This window comes from Diceros bicornis, chromosome 37, assembly GCF_020826845.1.
Source record: "Diceros bicornis minor isolate mBicDic1 chromosome 37, mDicBic1.mat.cur, whole genome shotgun sequence".
Lineage (NCBI taxonomy): Eukaryota > Metazoa > Chordata > Mammalia > Perissodactyla > Rhinocerotidae > Diceros > Diceros bicornis.
The window spans coordinates 19,723,164-19,744,339 of NC_080776.1; the positions used below are offsets into that span (position 1 = coordinate 19,723,164).

General features: G+C 40.9%; 1 protein-coding gene across 8 annotated transcripts in view; it reads left to right on the top strand.

Moving 5' to 3' along the window:
• The window catches only part of ARMC9 (armadillo repeat containing 9), a 150,494-nt gene that overhangs the window by 57,336 nt on the left and 71,982 nt on the right, over nucleotides 1–21,176 (top strand). For all 8 annotated transcript variants that reach the window (XM_058533192.1, XM_058533190.1, XM_058533191.1 and 5 more), the window contains 5 exons: nucleotides 7,248–7,338; nucleotides 8,978–9,101; nucleotides 11,602–11,741; nucleotides 12,980–13,056; nucleotides 16,039–16,113. In XM_058533192.1, the coding sequence (XP_058389175.1) occupies nucleotides 7,248–7,338; nucleotides 8,978–9,101; nucleotides 11,602–11,741; nucleotides 12,980–13,056; nucleotides 16,039–16,113 (507 nt within the window). The remainder of the gene's footprint in view (nucleotides 1–7,247; nucleotides 7,339–8,977; nucleotides 9,102–11,601; nucleotides 11,742–12,979; nucleotides 13,057–16,038; nucleotides 16,114–21,176) is intronic.

The following is a 21,176-nucleotide window of genomic DNA, read 5'->3' on the forward strand; positions in this document are numbered from 1 at the left end:
CTTTGGAGAAGTGTCTGTTCATTTCCTCTGCCCATTTTTTGATGGGGTTGTTTGTTTTTTGTTGTTCAGTTGTGTGAGTTCTTTATATATTATGGAGATCAACCCCTTGTCAGATGTATGTTTTGCAAATATTCTCTCCCAGCTGGTGGGTTGTCTGTTCATCTTGATTCTGGTTTCATTTGACTTGTAGAAGCTCTTTAATCTGATAAAGTCCTACTTGTTTATTTTTTCTTTAGTTTCCCTAGTCTGGGTAGGCATGTCATCCAAAAAGATTCCTTTATGACCAATGTCAAATAGTGTGTTGCCTATATTTTCTTCTATGAGTTTTATAGTTTCAGGTCTCACCTTCAGGTCTTTGATCCATTTTGAGTTAATTTTTGTGACTGGCGATAGCAGATGGTCCACTTTCATTCTTTTGCCTGTGGCTGTCCAGTTTTCCCGACACCATTTATTGAAGAGACTTTCATTTCTCCAGTGTATGTTCTTAGCTCCTTTGTCGAAAATTAGCTGTCCGTATATGTGTGGTTTTATTTCTGGGCTTTCAATTCTGTTCCATTGATCTGTGTGTCTGTTTTTGTACCAGTGCCATGCTGTTTTGATTACTATTGCTTTGTAGTATGTTTTGAAGTCAGGGATTGTGATGCCTCCTGCTTTGTTCTTTTTTCTTAGGATTGCTTTAGCTATTCGGGGTCTTTTGTTGCCCCATATGAATTTTAGTATTCTTTTTTCTATTTCTGTGAAGAATGTCATTGGGATTCTGATTGGGATTGCGCTGAATCTGTAGATTGCTTTAGGTAATATAGACATTTTAACTATGTTTATTCTTCCAATCCATGTGCGTGGGATGTCTTTCCATTTCTTTATGTCATCGTCGAGGGCCGGCCCCGTGGCTTAGCGGTTAAGTGCGCGCGCTCCGCTGCTGGCGGCCTGGGTTTGGATCCCGGGTGCGCAGGACACACGCTTCTCCGGCCATGCTGGGGCTGCGTCCCACATACAGCAACTAGAAGAATGTGCAACTATGACAGACAACTATCTACTGGGGGAAAGTATCTTTGGGGGAATAAAATAAAAAAAAATAAAACAAAATTATAAAAAAAAATTATGTCATCATCGATTTCTTTCAGTAATGTCTTGTAGTTTTCATTGTATAGGTCTTTCACCTCCTTGGTAAGATTCCTAGATTTGTATTCTTTTTGATGCAATTGTAAATGGTATTATCTTTTTGAGCTCTCTTTCTGTTAGTTTGTTATTAGCATACAGAGATGCAACTGATTTTTGTAGATTGATTTGTACCCTGCGACTTTGCTGTAGTTGTTGATTATTTCTAATAGTTTTCCAACAGATTCTTTAGGGTTTTCTATATATAAAATCATGTCATCTTCAAATAGTGAGAGTTTCACTTCGTTACCTATTTGGATTCCTTTTATTCTTTTTTCTTGCCTGATTGCTCTGGCCAAAACCTCCAGTACTATGTTGAACAGGAGTGGTGAGAGTGGGCAGCCCTGCCTCATTCCTGTTCTCAGAGGAATGGCTTTCAGTCTTTCCCCGTTGAGTATGATGTTGGCTGTGGGTTTGTCATAAATAGCCTTTATTATGTTGAGGTATTTTCCTTCTATTCCCATTTTGTTGAGAGTTTTTATCATAAATGGATGTTGTATCTTGTCAAATGCCTTCTCTGCATCTATTGAGATGACCGTGTGGTTTTTATTCTTTGTTTTGTTGATGTGGTGTATCACATTGATTCATTTGCGGATGTTGAACCATCCCTGCATCCCTAGTATAAATCCCACTTGATCATGGTGTAATGTATTGCTGTATTCGGTTTGCCAATATTTTGTTGAGGATTTTTGCATCTATGTTCATGAGCGATATTGGCCTGTAATTTTCCTTCTTTGTATTGTCTTTGTCTGGCTTTGGTATCTGGGTGATGTTGGCCTCGTGGAATGATTTAGGAGGTGTTCCATCTTCCTCTATTTTTTGGAATAGTTTGAGAAGGATGGGTATTAAATCTTCTTTGAATCTGTGGTAAAATTCACCAGAGAAGCCATCTGGTCCTGGACTTTTATTTTTGGGAGGTTTTTGATTACTATTTCAATCTCTTTACTTGTGATTGGTCTATTCAGATTCTCCATTTCTTCTTGTTGCAGTTTTGGGAGGTTGTATGAGTCTAAGAATTTATCCATTTCTTCTAGATTGTCCAATTTGTTGACATATAATTTCTCATAGTATTCTCTTATAATCCTCTGTATTTCCGTGGTATCCGTTGTAATTTCTCCTCTTTCATTTCTGATTTTATTTACTTGAGCCTTTTCTCTTTTTTTCTTAGTAAGTCTGGCTAAGGGTTTGTCGATTTTGTTTATCTTCTCAAAGAACCAACTCTTTGTTTCATTAATCCTTTCTACTGCTCTTTTGGTCTCAATTTCATTTATTTCTGCTCTGATTTTTATTATTTCTCTCCTTCTGCTGACTTTGGGCTTTGTTTGTTCTTCTTTTTCTAGTTCTGTTAGGTGTAATTTAAGGTTGCTTATTTGGGCTTTTTCTTATTTGTTAAGGTGGGCTTGTATCGCTATGAGTTTCCCTCTCAGGACCGCTTTTGCTGCATCCCATATGGTTTGGTATGGCATATTTTCATTTTCGTTTGTTTCCAGATAGTTTTTGATTTCTCCTTTAATTTCATCAATGATCCATTGGTTGTTCAGTAGCATGTTGTTTAATCTCCACATTTTTGTCACTTTCTCAGTTTTTTTTCATGGTTCATTTCCAGTTTCATAGCCTTATGGTCTGAAAAGATGCTTGTTATGATTTCAGTCTTCTTAAATTTATTGAGGCTTGCTTTGTTTCCCCACATATGGTCTATCCTTGAGAATGTTCCATGCGCGCTTGAGAAGAATGTGTAGTCAGCTGTTTTTGGATGGAGTGCTCTGTATATGTCTACTAGGTCCATCTTGTCCAGTTTTTCCTTTAAGTCTACTATTTCTTTATTGACTTTTTGTCTGGATGATCTATCCATTGGTGTAATTGGGGTATTAAGATCCCCTACTATTATTGTGTTGTTGTTAATGTCTCCTTTTAGGTTTGTTAATAGTTGCTTTATGTACATTGGTGCTCCTATGTTGGGTGCATATATATTTATAAGTGATATGTCTTCTTGGTGGAGTGTCCCTTTTATCATTATATATTTCCCTTCTTTGTCTCTGTTAACCTGTTTTATCTTGAAGTCTACTTTGTCTGATATGAGTATGGCAACACCTGCTTTCTTTTGTTAGCCATTAGCTTGGAGTTTATTGTCTTCCATCCTTTCACTCTGAGCCTGTGCTTGTCTTTAGAGCTGAGATGTGTTTCCTGGAGGCAGCATATTGTTGGGTCTTGCTTTTCAATCCATCTTGCCACTCTGTACCTTTGGTTGGAGAGTTCAATCCATTTACATTTAGGGTAGTTATTGATATATGAGGGCTTAATGTTGCTGTTTTGTCACTTATTTCCTGGTTCTTTTGCATTTCCTTTGTTTCTTGTCCCATTTATTTTGGACTGCCAATTCAGTTTGGTTGTTCTGTCTTATGACTCTTCTAGTTTTCTCTTTGTTTATCGTATGTGGTTTTGTTTTGATTGTTTGTTTAGTGGTTACCTTGAGGTTTGTATAAAAAATCTTGTGTATGAGATAGTCCATTATCTGATGGCCTCCTATTTCCTTATACTAAGTCAATTCAATCACTTTCCTCTTCCCCTTCTAAGTCGTTCTTGTTATACCTTATTCTATCTTGTGTTGTGGGTGTGTGTTTATAGTGATGAGGTTAAATTTATTTTTGGTGAATTCCTTCCTTTGATCTTTGATTTTGGTATTTAAGTGGTTGCTAACCTATTCCATTAAAGATCTACTATTTTTCTGAGTTTGTCTACCTATTTTTCTCCTTGCTCCAAGCTTTGTATTCCCTTTCTCTTTTTTTCAGGCCTGAGGGCCTTCTTGAGTATTTCTTGTAGTGGGGGTCTCGTGGCCCTGAACTCCCTTAGCTTTTGTTTGTCTGGGAAAGTTACTATTTCTCCATCATATTTGAAGGATATTTTTGCTGGATAGAGTATTCTTGGCTGAAAGTTTTTGTCTTTCAGTATTTTGAATATATCATTCCAGTCTCTCCTAGCCTGTAAAGTTTCTGTTGAGAAATCCGCTGAGAGCCTGATGGGAGTTCCTTTGTACGTTATTGTTTGTTTTTGTCTAGCTGCCCTTAATATTGTTTCTTTGTCATTGACTTTGGCCAGCCTTACCACTAGATGTGGTGGAGTGGGCCTTTGCCTGTTGACGTATTTAGATGATCTGTTGGCTTCGCTGACTGGTATTTCCTGCTTCTTCCCCAGATTTGAGAAATTCTCAGCTATTATTTCCTTGAATAGGCTCTCTGTTCCTCTTTCCCTCTCTTCTCCCTCAGGAATACCTATAATTCTTATGTTACATTTCCTAATACAAGTCAGATATTTCTCGGAGTCTTTCTTCATTTCTTTTTAGTCTTAGTTCTCTCTCCTCTTCCATCTGGAGCATATCTGTATTCCTGTCCTCTATAATGCTAATTATTTCCTCCATATTGTCAGCTCTGTTCTTTAAAGATTCCAGAATCTCCTTTATCTCCTCCATTGTGTTCTTCATCTCCATCAGCACTTTATGATGTCAATCTCTTTTGTGAAGAAACTTCTAATCTCATTGAATTGTTTGTCTGTGTTGTCTCGTATTTCGTTGAGTGTTTTTACGATAGCTATTTTGAAATCTCTGTCGTTTAGGTTATGGATTTCTGTGTCTTCAGGGTTGGTTTCTGGGTGCTTGTCATTTTCCTTCTGGTCTGATGATTTCAGTACCTTTGCATTGTGGTTCCTGTATTGGCTTTGTTTTTCCTCATCCTGGAAATATCTGGTTGCAATTTCTACCCCCCGCCACCGCGTGGGGGTAAAGGGCTGTGTAATCGGAGCCCCCTGCGCTCTGCCGCGGCTATTCACTGCAATCTGCCGGTCGCTTGGTCTGGTCTGGTCAGCTGCACTGCAGGGTCCTGCTTTCCGGGAGCGGGGTGGGGGGGCGGGGGGAACACTCTCTCTTTTGCCCGCTGGGTCCCTGGCGTGGGGGACTTCTTATTCGCCCCTCATTATCCGCTCTCTGGAGTGCTCAGATGTTGATGGTGGCCCTGTAGGAGTTCTGAGTCCTCTGTGTCGGAGTTTCCCACTGGCTGAGAAAGCCCAAAGAGCTACAGTTTCCCCGCAGATGGCTGCCCCTCCCCCCTCTCTGGGAGCCTCGCGGACCGGGATCGCTGATCTGATGGGGAGGGAAAGGAGGTCTCCTTACCTCTCCCCACTTCCTCTGGGGGCCCAGCATGTTCCACTTTCAGATGTACAGCAGTGTGGATCTTTCCGATCTTGCTTTTCACTGTCTAGGATTCCTTTGTTGGTCTGTGACTGTTCCTTTTGTTGTATCTTATTGGGGGAAGAGTTTATAGGAAAGCTCACTCCGCCGTGACGCTGACGTCACTCTCAGGAGTATATTTTTTGAGACTGTGTATGTCTGAAAATATCTTTATTCTTTGTACAGATTTCTGGGTTATAAATAATTTTCCTTCATATTTTTGAAGAGATTGCTCCATTCTCTTTTAGGTTTCATTGTTGCTGTTCTAATGCCTGATCCTTTGTATGTGACCTGTGATTTTCTAGAAGCATGCATGTTGAATCTTCTCATTTTCTCCAGTGTAAATTTCCCATTAATGTCTTTCATGAGGTGTATTTTGATTCATTATTTTGAGCACTTCGTGAGCCCTTTCAATCTGACAGTTTTAGTCCTGGGAACTTTTCTTGAGTTATTTTGTTGATGATTTCCTCTTTCTGTTTTCTCTGTTCTCTCTTTTTGAATGTTGGACCTCTTGAACTGATTCTCTAATTTTTTTATCTTTTCTCTCATATTTTCCATATTTTAATTTTTGTTCTACTTTCTAGGAGATTCCCTCATCTTTATTTTCCAACCCTTCTGTTGAGTTTTTCATTTCCTTTTTTTACAGTGTCCTATTGTTTCATGGATACAATATACCTTCTTATGTCTCTGAGGACATTAGTGACAAATTTTTTTGTTTTTAGTTTTCTTCTCCCTGCACCGTCTCATTTCCTCCAAATTGCTTCCCCTCCCGCCATTTGTTTTGACTCTATTTTGCATGTTGGAAACTTTTCTTGGGTTTCTGGTAGACCTTGGTTATCTCCTAGTGTTTAGAATGGGGGAACTGAAAAGCCAATTGGAAGTTCTGAGGATGAGAGTAGGGCCTGTAGACTAGAGCTCTGCTGAGGGTGATCCAGGTGGGCCATCTGTTAGCAATTTCTATTTCAGGATCCCTAGTTCTTTCCCTTGGGCTGGTCATTTCCTCCAAGAAGCATCATCTCATCTCCTGCCTAGAGGATAAGGGTCTGGTTGCCGGTGTCCTAGGAGCCAGGAAGAGGAAGAGGAAGATGCCTGGGAGTGGCTCTCTCTGTTCAGCATTTGCTCTGCATCTAGGCACTCCCCCTCCCCACTGTGGTGTGGAAACCCTGCTCACCTGTGCCTGGTGTCCCCTATCCAGAGACCCTTTGTGTTACCCTTGAAAGAGCGCACTCCTAGACTTTGGTGGGAGGTCCACAGGAGGGCAGTTGTGCAGGAGCAGCATGAGTGGGATCCAGCTGCTGCTTTAACGGCTTTCATTCATTCTTTGTTTTTTCCCAGTTCTTGAGCCTTTTGGGGATTCAGTGATATAAACTGGCTAATCTCTCACTGCCTATTTGGCATTCTTGGGTCTGCTAAGTCTGTTAGCATCCTGCATTCCTGATTACAGAATTGTGTTGTTACAGTTTCTCGTGCTGTTCTCTCTGTCTTTGAGAATTTGTGTTTCTTTTAAAAATCCATTTACTGTAGTTTTACTGTGGTTTGGAGGGAGCAAGATTAGATACATGTGTTGAATCTATCATTCTAATCCGGGAAAACATCAGCAACAATAATAGCAATAGTATTGCTTCCTTTGTGTCAGTCACTGTTCTAAGTGTTTGTATAATTAATTCTTTTAATTTAGGAGTCTGAATAACTTATTTTTGCCAACTCTCAGAAAAAAATCAGTTGGAAATCAAGATTCCCAGATGGAATGTTTGGCTTTAGTCTGTCTATTTCACCTCTAATAAATTCACGTGGAGGAAGAGAACACCAGACCGTGGAGGAGACATGTTTCTCTCTGACTTTTCTTGAACTTCGTTGTTTTTCCCCACAGAGGAGTGTGCTTCAGCTGCTGCACTCCAAGAGTGAGGTGGTGCGGCAGTACATGGCCAGGCTCATCAATGCTTTTGCATCCCTGGCAGAAGGTAAGACGTAGGCTTTCTTTAAGGAGAAGAGCCAGGTCTTAGTGATGTGTTTTTTCCTTTGAAAATAGGTGTTCTTCCCCAAGTTTCTTAGAGATGACATATGTTTCCTCAATTTATTACCGTTTAATGCATCTAAGGCCTTTTGTGAAAATTAGTTGTCATTGCTGTAGTTTATGTCAGAGCAAATTTTGATGGTTTGTTTTGTAACCCTTCTTGTTTTATTTTGTAAGCTTTTTGGCTTTGTAACGTAGTACTTTTTAGATTGCTTCCAAGTACAGTCATGCCTCTTAATGATGGGAATATGTTCTGAGAAATGCGTCATTAGGTGATTTTGTTGTCGTGTGAGTGTCATAGAGTGTACTTACACAAACCTAGATGGTATAGCCCACTACACACCTAGGCTATATGTTACTAGTGTTATGGGACCACTGTCATATATGCGGTCCATCGTTGATCAAAACGTCGTCATGTGCACATGACTGTATATAACAGGTAATACATTTTCTGCTTAAGGCAAAATAAAGTTGGTGAAACAATTAAAGCTGATCCCAATAATCACTGTACCATTTCCTTCAAAAGACTATAACCTCTTAAATCAAGAGGATTTGAAAATTCCAAAAGCAACATGCCACCATAACTAAATTCAAAATTATTTTACAAAGTGCCATTATCTTGAATAAGTTCTAATTTGTTTGAGTTCTTTTTTTTTTTTTTTTTTTTTTTTTGTGAGGAGATCAGCCCTGAGCTAACATCCGCCAATTCTCCTCTTTTTTTGCTGAGGAAGACGGCCCTGGGCTAACATCTGTGCCTATCTTCCTCCACTTTATATGGGACGCCGCCACAGCATGGCTTACCAAGCAGTGCGTCGGTGCGCGCCCGGGATCCGAACCAGCGAACCCCGGGCCGCCGCAGCGGAGCGCGCGCACTTAACCGCTTGCGCCACCGGGCCGGCCCCTTGTTTGAGTTCTTTTTAACATGAATAAAGGGAGTTTTCAAATTATGAATATATGATACTCCAAAAGTTTGTTCATTCATTCATTTGTTCGTTCTTCCATCCATTTAGCAAACATTTATCATAAGCCAGAGTGTGTGCCAGGGACTGTTCATATAAGACTGTTGAAATTCATGTCCAAAATTAACGTTGTCTGTATCAAGATACAAGTCCACAACAGGCTAGTGACAATTCAAGGCTTATAAATAGGGTCCCAGGTATAGTTCCCAACTTCTTCTCCAGGCCACAGGCATGTCTAGAAGGATCAAGGAGCAAGGCCAGAAAGCACTACTTTGCTGCCTCTATTGTAGAGACTAAGGGGCTCATAGCACACAAATTCCCCACTCCCTTTCTCCTTGTAGATCTGACTTGTGGGTTCAAAATTTTAGGTAAATAAAGGCCAGTGCTCTGCATAAGAACATAGTGATGAACCATGTTTAGATTACAAGAAGAGTGATTTTCTGTTCATTAGGTAGTTGATTAAAACCAACTTTGCAGAAGAAATATCTTTTAGTAAGTTTTTTAGAATATAAAATTACCCAAACTCTACGTGTGTTATGTGCAAAGTTTTCATAGAAAGTGGTTTTGGAGCATGAACATAACACAAGATAAACTCTTTCCCTTTTTCATCTCTGGTTCTATTAATAGGTCGCCTCTACCTTGCCCAGAGCACAAAGGTGCTGCGGATGCTGGAGGAAAGGCTGAAGGAGGAAGACAAGGACATGATCACCCAGGAGAATGTTCTTGGGGCCTTGCAGAAGTTCAGCCTCAGGTGAGCACTAGGTCATGGTGGCTCCTGTGAAATCAAATTGGAGTTTTTTTTTTAGACGTTATTTTGTGCCTATTTAGTCCTAGTGACAACCTAAGAGGCAGATGATATCTTTCAGCTAAGAGTTAGGAGAGGTTGGGTCACTTTCTAAGATAGAGCTAGAAAGCTTATCTCTAATCCTGTAAACCATCCTGCTCAAGACTGCTGTGGATGGAGGAAGACATTTTTAAAGCACTATTGTATTGTCCTAATGAACCTTATCTAGTCCTGACCAGGTGCCAGGTTGTGTCTCAGGCCAGGCCACGTGCAAGGTTTGGAGATGTACGCGTGAGTAAACCTGAGAGCCTCAGCCTTCAGGTTGCTCACAGTCGGTTGTGGGCGATGTGCACATAGATGAACAGAGTAGGAAGTTCTATGGAAATCAGGGTTGGAGCCGCCTGGTTCCTTGTCCATACATCCCAGCAACACCCCCTGTAGTCTCAGCCTGGACCCTGTCATGACTTGGAACCGCTCCACATCAGGAATTTAAAAATCAGACACCTCTTCTTGAACCAGATCTGATGTCCTCCCAGAGCTTTGTTTCTTAATGGACAGCTTTATTGAGGTGTACTTTACATACCACAAAATTCACCCATTTTAATTGTACAATTCTATGATTTTTTGTATATTTACGGAGTTGTACATCCGTTACCACAATCTAATCTTAGAACATTTCTGTCACCACAAAAAGGAACTTCATGCTTGTTTACAGTCATTCCTCATTCCTACCCCTAGCCTTGGGTAACCACTGCTCTACTTTCCGTGGACTTACCTGCACTGGACATTTCATATGGAATCCTATAGTGTGGGTTCTTTTGTGACTGGCTTCTTTCACTTAGCGTGATGTTTTTGAGCTTCATCCATGTTGTAGCATGTATCAATACTTTGGCTATGGGGGTCATTTCTACTTTTTGGCTATTGTGTGCAGTGCCGCTATGAACATTTGGATACAAGTCTTTGTGTGGATATATGTTTGCCTTTCTCCTGGGTGGTATCTAGGAGTGAAATTGCTGGGTCGTATGCTAATTCTTCCAGCATCCATATTCCCTTGTGACCACCTCACTTTCTCTTTGACTTTATTAAGAACTTTAGTACCTTGAGTCCTCAGCTTTTTCTGTCATTCCTCTTCTGAACACAACTTTCTTCCCATCAAATGTGGTTAACATTTGACTGACTCTCACTACCTGAAGCCTGCAAAGTGAAATATTCTAAGTAGGTAAATGTTTAGTGGGGGAAAGCTGTAGGTATGTAGTTCCTATTTGCCAGGTCCCTGCTGATGAAAATTTCTTGTTCTAACTGTGTGAACTGAACAGAATTGTAAGTAATCTCGAGAGATTCTACTTCGTCAGATGAAGTGATATGAACACTTCATTTCTGTTTGTTTATAAAGATAATTTAGCTTGATGTTGACTGTATCTGGAAAATTTTTAGAAATTCAATACCTGTAGTTAAGTAACAGAGATAAGATATGGTGAAGAAATACTTCTGCCTGGTAATGCAGATGTTTATCGTACTGCCAATTTTTTCTTCTCCAAATAGTAATTTAAGCTTTTCTGTTCTGGAAATGTGCTTAATGTTTTTGCAGTTTTCCAGAGTCTCTATGATCAATGTAGAAGGTAGCTAGGCTTACCAAAAGAGCACAGTCTTTGTTGTATTCTAATAAATTACATCGATCAGGTGGGTGTAGTGTTTAAGAACAGCATGAACAGATACCTGCCTGGGTAGTAGTTTTACCATTACCTGTTAATTTGGAGATGCACAGTGGTGGTTCCACCGGGGTGTTGGACTTTCAGAAATTTCAGATGACTTCTCACGGTGATAACCATGCTTAGTCTCGTCAGTTTTTAAGACTGATATGATGACATTCACCATAACACACTTTGATGAGGCATTGGATTTTATAAGATTTTACACCTGGACTTTGGGTGGAAAATAAATTTCATATAAATTATATTACTCAGATTATTAAATTACTCTTACTCTCTAGAGATCTGAATCAAAATGGTGTTGAGTTGTTTTTTTCCTCTTCTTTTTTGTTTTCTTTATTTTTACACAGCTCAAAGTGCCTAAGCTGGATTATATAGGCTAGAATTTAGGTAAAAATCTGTTTGTCAGTGAACTATTTCTATGACTCTGTTTTCTGGATTAAGTAGACCGAAAGCTATCAATAAATAGTTATTAAATATTTGAAATAATATTCTGCTAATTCTAAATATTGAAAAGGAAACTTTCAAAGTAGGTCTTCTTACTGCCTTATCTTTCTTTAAACCCTTAATAATGTCCCTGGAAGGGGGTACAGCATTTATTGTTGTTGTTTCAGTTGTGTGGGTCTAACAGTAAGAAATTCCTCAGTCTGTCTCTTCCATGCACTGCGTCTTTTCTGATGCGCAGTCACAGTACTGCGTACTCTTATACGACACGTTTCCTGCCAGCTTTAATTTACATGTAGGCTTTTTCATCCTAGGCGCCCACTGCAGACAGCGATGATTCGAGATGGCCTCATCTTCTGGCTGATTGATATTCTGAAGGACCCCGACTGCCTATCTGACTACACGCTAGAGTACTCGGTGGCCCTGCTCATGAACCTCTGCCTCCGGAGTGCAGGTCTCACAGCCTCAGTCCCCCGCCCCCGGGCTGCATGTGGGGAGGGGAAGGGATGCTCACCCTTGAATCTGGATTACCAGTGAGCCTGATGTGGTTTGCCTTTGGTTTAGTTTAGTTTCCCTCATCGAAAACTGAAAGCGGAAAGAGTACAAAGCATTTCCAACTAGCTATAAAGCTGTTGAATCCCTCAAGGCAAAATTCCATTCTGGCTTTGGAAAGAATATTTTATACATATGCAGTACCCACATTAAGAGGAAATTAAATTAGTTTACGTTTTTCTTCATCTTCGTTGCCTTATTCAAAGGTAGGAAGTTAAGAATTTGGATCCGTTTCATCTGAAGACGAAGAAGTATGTTGCCAAGATTCTACAGGATCCAGTTGGTGGCAGAGCAAGGATAACCATGCTCCTGGCTCTTAATTGCAGTTGTCTTCCCCACTCCACCCCCTGGAAATGGGGATTCTCATCTGGACATCTCAAGTCGTTTATGTACTTACCAATAAAGCTAGTGATTTTAGCTTTTCTGCAGGTTCCATCTCATTTAAATGATCTGTTACCTGGGATGGAAGAAGCTTCTCTAGAAGCAGTGCCAAGTCCAGCCGCTGGCTGACCTCAGGCTGAGCAGCCCAGTGTGGGGAGAAGAAGGTTACGTGGATAAGTAGCTCCAGGGTGTTCGTTAGAAGCTTCTTCACCCTTGGATGCTTTGTAATCTGAACCACCTAACTGTGTGTTGTTGAGTGAATTACTGTTATTTCAATCTTCTCTTTCAAAAAATAGCATATGCAAATATCCTAGCTTTAAAACATTTATCAGATTATAATCAGCTTTTCTTATCATCATCCATTTATTTGCAGTGATTGTTATGATGATGTTTGGAATTACTAAAATACCTGTGTGATTTTTATGATGATGGTGTATGCACTTGGGAGGTAGAACATTGCCCTAGAAGATATTGTGCTTTCACTCTGATGAACAGCTCTGTGCTCTGTCTGCATAATAATAACCACCACCATTTACTGAGCACTCAGAGTGTGCCAGCCTATACTAAGTTACTGAATTCTGCATCAGCCTTTGAGGTAGATATTAATAATCCCTGAGGAATCCCAGAGGAGGCAACTGGGGCCCAGATTGGTTTAGTGGCCCACCCAGGGTCGCACAGCTCGTAAGCAGAGGAGTCTGCTTGACTTGAAGCAGTGCCTCTGAGTTTAGACGTGTCATGTTTTGTCTTGTTTTCCTGAAGGGAAGAACATGTGCGCCAAGGTGGCAGGCCTCGTGCTGAAAGTTCTTTCAGATCTGCTCGGCCATGAAAACCATGAGGTACTGTCATCGCTGCTAGCCCTAAGCTTGGGGGAGGGTTGGCCCGCGAGAGTTACTGCACTCTCCCTCCTCCGAGTGTTTGCATAAGCTACTTCAGAGCTTTGATAAGTTGTAAATTCTGGAAGGCAGAAGCAGGAGACTGTTCCTCCACTCCCCATTGATTAGCACCCTACCCTCCCTGACCTGTGCCAGCTCCCTCTCATGCATTATTCTTTTCTCTTTATCGTCTGTCTCTGCTTCGTTCCTCCCCCATGTTGACACTCCTCTGTTATGTTTAATATGTGTCTGTGGACACGCATGTAGCCTGCAAATGTATTTAATATTGTGTGTGAGTGTATTTCATTTGTAGAAATAGCATTGTGCTCTGGAGCTCATTCTTTTCCTACTTTTTTCACTGTGTTTTTAGGACCTTTCTGTTGCTTTATGTACATCTAGTTCCTTAACTCTCGCTACTGCCAAGCAGCCCTTGTTTGCAGCCCTCCTCTTTAGTATCCCTTCCCCCAGGGGCATCCACTTGGGCTGCTTCTAACTCTGTGCTGCCACAGCGGTCCTCAGTGGACGTCGCACACTTGCCCCACGAGGGCCCGTGCAGAGCTCCCCTGGGCTGCAGACACTCATCACTGCTGGCTCACCCTATATGTCAGTCTCAGGGCAGAGTCCTGCGGAACTGTCCTGCAGAATGCCTGTTCTAGCTTCTGCTCTCACTGGTGTCCTCCCTAACACTCATGCAATTTTCTAAGTCTTCTAACCTATGGGCTGCAAGCCCCTTTTAAATAAAATGAGGTCTGGATAAACTAATTAACAAAAACTAATAAACAATATGATTATTATCTTGTCTGCTTTCCACAAATGCCTTTGAAGAAACCCTGGCAACACTTTGCACCTGAAGCCAAAGCCTCAGCAAAAATCTGACCTTTTAGCCGGATCAGGTGCAGGGGTCTCTTAGCAGGACAGGTCTGAGTACTGCTGGGTCAAAGTGAAGCACTTGGTTTCCCCACGTCTGTGCCCATTTCAGACAACTCCCATTCTGTTCATTCCTTTCACTTCTTATATTCTCTCAGCCCCATCAGCTGAGTGACCCGGGCTGCTTTAGCAGGTAGAGGTCTGGTAGTTGTTACAGTGTGTGCTGTGCCTTTTGTAGTTTAAAATCACTGAGCTCTTAACTACTTCTACACCTGAATGAACTCTGCTCTCCATTTTATTCAACTCAGGCACTTGAGGCCAATGGGAAATATATTCTGTCATCTAGTGAAGATTGGTTTCAAGTATTGGAACCAGTATGTCAGCTCTGAAAACTGAATAGACCAAAAGATTCAAATCTTGTCATTAACTGTTGCCAGTGCATTTGCTTTGAAAATGAGCTGGAAAATCTACCAGTGTATATTTTAGAGCCTAGAAATGTGTTTGCCGCACAAATAAATGCTACACACGTGTATCCTGTATGAAATAGCCATGGTCTTGCAAGACAAAACTCAGAAGCCATAAAGAAAAAGATTCACATATTTGACTATATGAACATTAAGTTTTTTGTATGGAAAAAGATGCCATAATCAAAGTCAAAAGACAAATGATACCCTGATAAAAAATGTACATCACATATGACAAAAGTTTAATATACCTGATATATGAAGAGCTCCTATAAATTGATAAGTAAAAGTGAAAGAAAAGAAAAGCTAACAGGACGAAAAAGAGTAAAGGATATAAATGGACAATTTACAGAATAGTAAATCTCAATGGGCTATAAACATGAAAAGATGTTTAATTTTGCTAGTAGTCAGGGAAATGAAAATAAAAACAACTATAGGATGCTTTTTTTCACTCACTAGATGGGTAAAAATTAAAAGCGATAATAAAGTCCAGTGCTGGGAAAGGGTGGTGGGAAGTGAGCCCTCCTCTGTCGCTGTGGAGAGGGTGTGGCACACATCTGCTCAGAAGGGAGCTCTCTGTAGCAAGCACCTGCCGTGTACCATGTCTTGTGCTGACTCGATGTTGGGGTTACCTGTGTGAGTAAAACATGGGTCCTGTGCTTGAAGAGCTCATAATAGGGGAGGCATAAGTATATATTTGAAAATATACTGAATCCGGTACAGTAGTGCAGGGATGTATGGGAAGCAGAGTGGAGCACCCTGTCTAGAGGTTCAGGAAAGGCTCAGTATGAGACATTTCTGAGCTGAATTTTAAAGGATGAATCATAGCTTTCCAGATAGACACGTGTGGGAAGAGCATTCCCGGCAAGATGAACTGCTAGAACCAGGCCAAGGCGTGGTGTGTGTGTGTTGGGGTGGGGGGGTTCCTGAAGTAGTGTGGAATCCATGCTGTGTGAACTTCATGGTGGCAGGAAGGGAGGAGCAGAAGGAGATGATTTAGAGGCCAGACCTTGAAGGGTCCTGTGTGCTATACCTTCCTAAGAAGTTAGGGCTTTCCAGGTAGGCTCTATGGAAGGTTTCCGAGGTAGGGAGAAGGATGATTTGGCCCATGTTGTAGAATTTTGGCAGTGATATGATGGTTGGATTAAAGGGTGAACATCGAAGGCAGAGAGACCCATTTGGAGATCTGATGTGGCCTAGGTCATGGACGGTGATGTCTGAACAAGGACAGTAGCAGTCACATGGGAAAGAAGGGTTCCTATCAAAGATGGCTTGGAGACTCAACACTGGGGAGTGAAAAGAGAGGAATCAGTGATGACTCCAGAGGTTCTAGCCTGAGTGATCAGGGTGACATTAATTAAGCAATGAAACATAGCAGGACTAAGCTTTGGGAGGGAATGGTGAACTTGGTTTTGAACTCTCGGTTGTAGCTGTCACTGGGACATGAAGTGGAGACGTCTGTCCTTTGGAAACATGCATCCTGGAGCTCAGGAGAGCTGTGAAGATGGTCACGCTCACTCTCCTGTTAGCCAGATTGTTCTCAAGTGTAGTGTTTGATAATTGAATTGCATAGTATTTGAGAATTTGTAAATGACTGTTTTTTCTCCCCTTAAAGATACAGCCGTATGTGAATGGAGCCCTGTACAGCATTCTTTCTGTTCCATCCATTCGTGAGGAAGCACGAGCAATGGTAAGAGGATGTGCTCGAGCAATGTGTAAGCTTCTGTCAGTGCCACGGTTCAGTAGCTATTAGAGCGAGGAGTTCCTAGACTGGGCTCCATGGGGGGCTTCAGACAGTTTAGGAACTCCCTGGAATTGTATGCCATGTACATATTTGCAGTTTTCTGGGGAGAGAGTCTAGCTTTTATCAGATTCTCAAGGGATCCCTAGTTCCTAAATGATTAAGAACCACGGTGTTAGAAAGTTCCCAGCAGGGTTTATTTTTGGAAAATTGAAGACATTGTTTTTTGTTTTTAATTTAAATGACTCATTTTCATTTGGGGCTTTGAGAGTGCTTATGGATTTTGTAGTAGGAGAAGCGTAGGAGGAAAATGATGAAATGAAGAAAATCATCACTCACGTTCATCTCCAGGATTCCTGGAGGAATAGTGGCAGTAGTGAGAATTGGTACAATTAAAATACTCTTTTTTTTTTTATTGATGTCATAATAGTTTATAACATTGTGAAATTTTGGTTGTACATTATTGTTTGTCAGTCACCATATAAATGCATCCCTTCACCTCTTTGAAACACTCTTTTAATCTCCAGACATTCTGATAGCAACCAAATGGAACAGAAAAGCTGAGAAAGGTGATAAAACTGTCTGGTACTTGGTTTGGTTGGTAAATAGTGAATTCGATATTTAGTGTGTTTACATTACTAATTACAATTAATTACATTACATTTACACATTAGCTTATATTGGAAGTCTAAAACAAGCCTCAGGTGATTAGCATCTTCTTTTGAGGTGACAAATGTTTGTAGATCTAATCAGCAAAACCACTGGACTTTGGTCCTTTTTCCTTATGACGTATGAAACCAGGTTAACAGTGTGCATATTAAATGCTATGATGAAGGGATTAAATATAATAGTTCCAGTCAAACCACAGGCTAAATTCAGTTTGAGACCAATGAAACACGTTCTTCCACTTAGTTTTGCTTACTTAGAAGAATTGCTAAATCTTTTGTTCATCTAAAATTACATGAACAGTTATGCCAGAGATAAAAACTTAAGAACCATTCTGTGTGGTCACAGTAAACAATGGAACTTAATTGCCTACTGCTTTTAAATCAAAAATCTGCTTTTTCAATATAGAATGGGGGAAAATAAACTTGATTAATTTCTGCATTATGGTCATTCAGGTGAAAGAGAGGAATTTTCAACCAAGGCAGAGAGCAAGGAAGAAAACATGTAGGCTGAAGAGAAAGAAAGAATGGAGGTGACATGGAATCAAAAAGTGTGAAAGGCAGCATGGAGGAAAGACTTCCAGGGCAAAGGGGTGGAGAAGGTGGGAGGGAATGGCATTAAAGAAACAGGGGCCAAGTGGGGAGGGGACACTCGCAGGTGTAGGATATGAGGGAGGGCAACCCTTAGAGTTCATCTAGGCCAGAGAGAAAAAAGGTGAAGAAAGGGACAGAGCCTCAGAGACCTGTGTGACCATATCCAGAGGTCTCACACATATGTAATTGGAGTCCCAGAAGGAGAGGAGACAGAGAGAATGAGGCAGAAAAAAGGTTGAATACATAATGATGAAAGTTGGTGAAAAACATAAATGTAATAATAAGGTATCTAGGAAATCCCCAAATGTTTGGAAATTAAAGAGCACAATTGTATTTGTTGTCTATTGCTGCTTAACAAATTACCCCAAACCTTAATGGCTTAAAAAAAATTATCATCTCACAGTTTCTGTAGGACAGAAGTTTGAGAGAAATTAGCTGGATGGTCCTGGCTAAGAGTCTCTCATTAGATTTTAGTCAAGACTTCGGCCTAGGCAGCCAAGACTTGACTAGGGCTGGAGAATCCGCCTCCAGGCTCACTCACATGACTGGCTGTTGGCTGGGGACCTCATTTCCTTGCCACATGGGCCTCTCCATAGGGCTTCTCTGACATGGCAGCTGGCTTCCCCCTGAGTGAGTGATCCCAGAGAGACAGAATGAGCAAGATGGAAGCCACAGTATCCTTTATAACCTAATCTCAGGAGTGAGGTACCATCACTTTTAATCTGTTTGTTGCACAGACGAACCCTGGTACGACGTGGGAGGGGACTGCTCAGGAGCATGAATTCCAGGAGGTGGGGATCATTGGGGGCCATCTTGGAGGGTCACTACCACACACTTCTAAGTCACCTGTGGATCAAAGAAGAAATCACAGGGGAAATTAGGAGCTATTATCTTTTGAAATATGTTACAACTATGTCCCCAGTTTTTTACTTGCCTTTAATTATGGTGTTTTGGGTCTTATGACAGCTTTAATTATAGTCAAATCTGTTAATATTTTCCTTTATAGTTTCTGACATAAGTTTCTAGACAGCCTCTGAATTATTGACTTTTTTTTTGGTGAGGAAGATTAGCCCTGAGCTAACATCTGTTGCCAGTCCTCCTCTTTTTGCTGAGGAAGATTGGCTGTGGGCTAACATCCATGCCCATCTTCCTCTGCCTTATGTGGAACGCCTGCCACAGCGTGGCTTGATGAGTGGTGCATAGGTCCTCACCCGGGATCTGAATCTGCCAACCCCGGGCTGCCAGAAGCAGAGCGTGAAACTTAACCACTACGCCACCAGGCTGGCCCCTGAATTATTGACTTTAAAAATAAAACTTGGAATGCTTAGATAAAGTTGTAAGTAGCATAAGCTTCCCTCTGGCATTTTAACAGGGATCAAAGTCATAAGCTAATGGAAGACCCCCTTGTTGCCTGAGCCCAGGAAGCTTTTGGGCACATCGTCTAAGCAGTTCCTGTTAACTGTTTGTAAGACAGGCCCCTAAGGGAGGTTATGCCCACAACAGAGTTTTTCTAAAACCCTGAAATTTCCCTCATTCCACTGTTATCCGGGAGGAAGTTTTTAGACTGATAAAGGGTAGTATATTGTTTTTACAAATAACAATAATAAAGGAAACCAGACAATGAGGAAACCATCGTCCGTAATCACAGCACCCTCACATCAGCTCCTGCACAATGCCGGAACATGGTGGCAGCTGATGTTCTCAGATCATACTGGTATTTGCAGTGTTGGCACAGTCCTTTTGGAAAGCAGTTTGGTAGTATATATGAAAAACTGCTAAAACCTCCATATTTTGGATTAATTCGTTTTCCTCTGGTTATTGATGCAGAGAAGAAGAGCTCTATGCATAAAGATGCTCATTTCAACATTTTTACATTAGTGAAAAACCGAAACATAAATGTCTGGTAATAGAAGAATTGCTAATGAAATTATAGTTCTTTTGCTCAAAATATTAATAGCTATTGAAGATGATAATTAGGAAAAGTGGTATGAGGCAGTATGGAAATTTTGTATTGTATAATGAGGGATAAAAGCAGAATATGACATTATAAGAATTCTGTTTTTGCAACTGTGTGAAACATTTGTGTGCTTGTGGAAAATGACAAAGAATACATAAAAATTATATTAGTACCAAATGGTATTATGATGGTCTTAAAATAATACCAAAAAAAAAAAAAGAAAGGAGAAAAAGATAAATGAGTGCCCAGAGGCCCGTTTGAATTGTAAAAGACCACCAAGGTCAGGGGCTGGGGCTGGAAAGCAGATCAGATCAATAGGGCTGCCCTAAAGTCCATTACGAAGCACCCTGCACCCGGGGCTGGAGTAATTGTCAGCCGGGAGCTCTTCCCTGGGACCTAAACTCTAGCTAGACATTCGCCCTGGGCTGGAGCCAGCCAGATGCTCTGTTAGTTGTGAAGGCTCCCCGGGAGCTGGGCTGAGAAGGTACGTGGCCAGGAGGAGTGCCCACCCACTCCACAGGGCTGCTCCAGTGATGCCGCCCCTCCAGCTTGCACCATCACCCCAGGGCCCACTGCTCACACCAGGATGCCAGAAACTCTGCCTCTGCTGCTGGGATGCCGCTGCTACCCAACTGTCAAAAAGATATGTATTTCCCTTGTACCTGATTCTTCACATTGCCCACTTCCAAATCAGTCCCACATAGGTACATTTGATTGGCAGGATCTAGGTCATCTGTCTGCACCCTAGCTGCAAGGGAGGCTGAGAGTGCTAATATTCTGCTGCCTTGGGAAATTAATGTGTCATACAGAAGCTGTTTAAAAAGTGTTCATCAAAACAAACACATAGATAAGGAGAACAGATTAGTGGTAACCAGAGGTCAAGGTAGTGGGCAGAGGGCGAAAGAGATAAAGGGGCATGTGTGTATGGCAGTGGATAAAAACTAGACTCTTGGTGCTGAAAATAATTCATTAATTTTTAAAAATTAAAAAAATAATTGATTTCATTAAAATACTAGCCAGCCAAAAAAAAATTTTTTTAAATAAAAAGTGTTCATCAGCCACAAATACAGCAAATGGCCATTACAGTTGGTGAGGGTGTTCGCTGTATTCCACAGCATCCATTATGTGTGGGCTTTTCACAATGAGTGTGGAAATCTTAGAGGATTATAAATTGATACAAATTTTTTGGAAAAATATTCATATTCTTTGCCTGATAATTCTGCAGCTCCATACAAAACATGAACAAAGATTCACATATCAAAATGTCCATTACAGCATTACTGATCATAGTGGAAAATAGGAAACAACCTAAATGCCCAACATTAGGGGAATGATTCAGTCAGAACAGAGATGGAGGGTGAAGTGGTTAAGGGTGGGAGCTCCCGAGCCTGAGGCCGTGTTTGAATCTTGCCTCTGTGACTTCCTAGTGTATTGTGGTATATTGTTGGGCTAATGACTTCACCTCTTAACATATCCATTTCTTTCATCTGTAAAATAAGGATTATTTTAGTACCAAAGTCATAAGATGGTTGTGAGAATTAAAAGTGCTAATACACATAAAGTATTTAGAACAGTGCCTGGCACATAACAAGCACTGAAAAATGTTAGCTGCTGTTATTATTTATTACAGCTATTAAAATTGTGTTTATAAAGTTTTTATTGACATGTGAAAATGATCATAAAGTTAACCAGAAAAATAAAAAACAACATTATATTATCAGTATGGTCTCAGTTATGTAAAACAGTGCCCATAAAAGGCAGGAAATATCTTAAAATGTTCACAGTTATTATCTCTA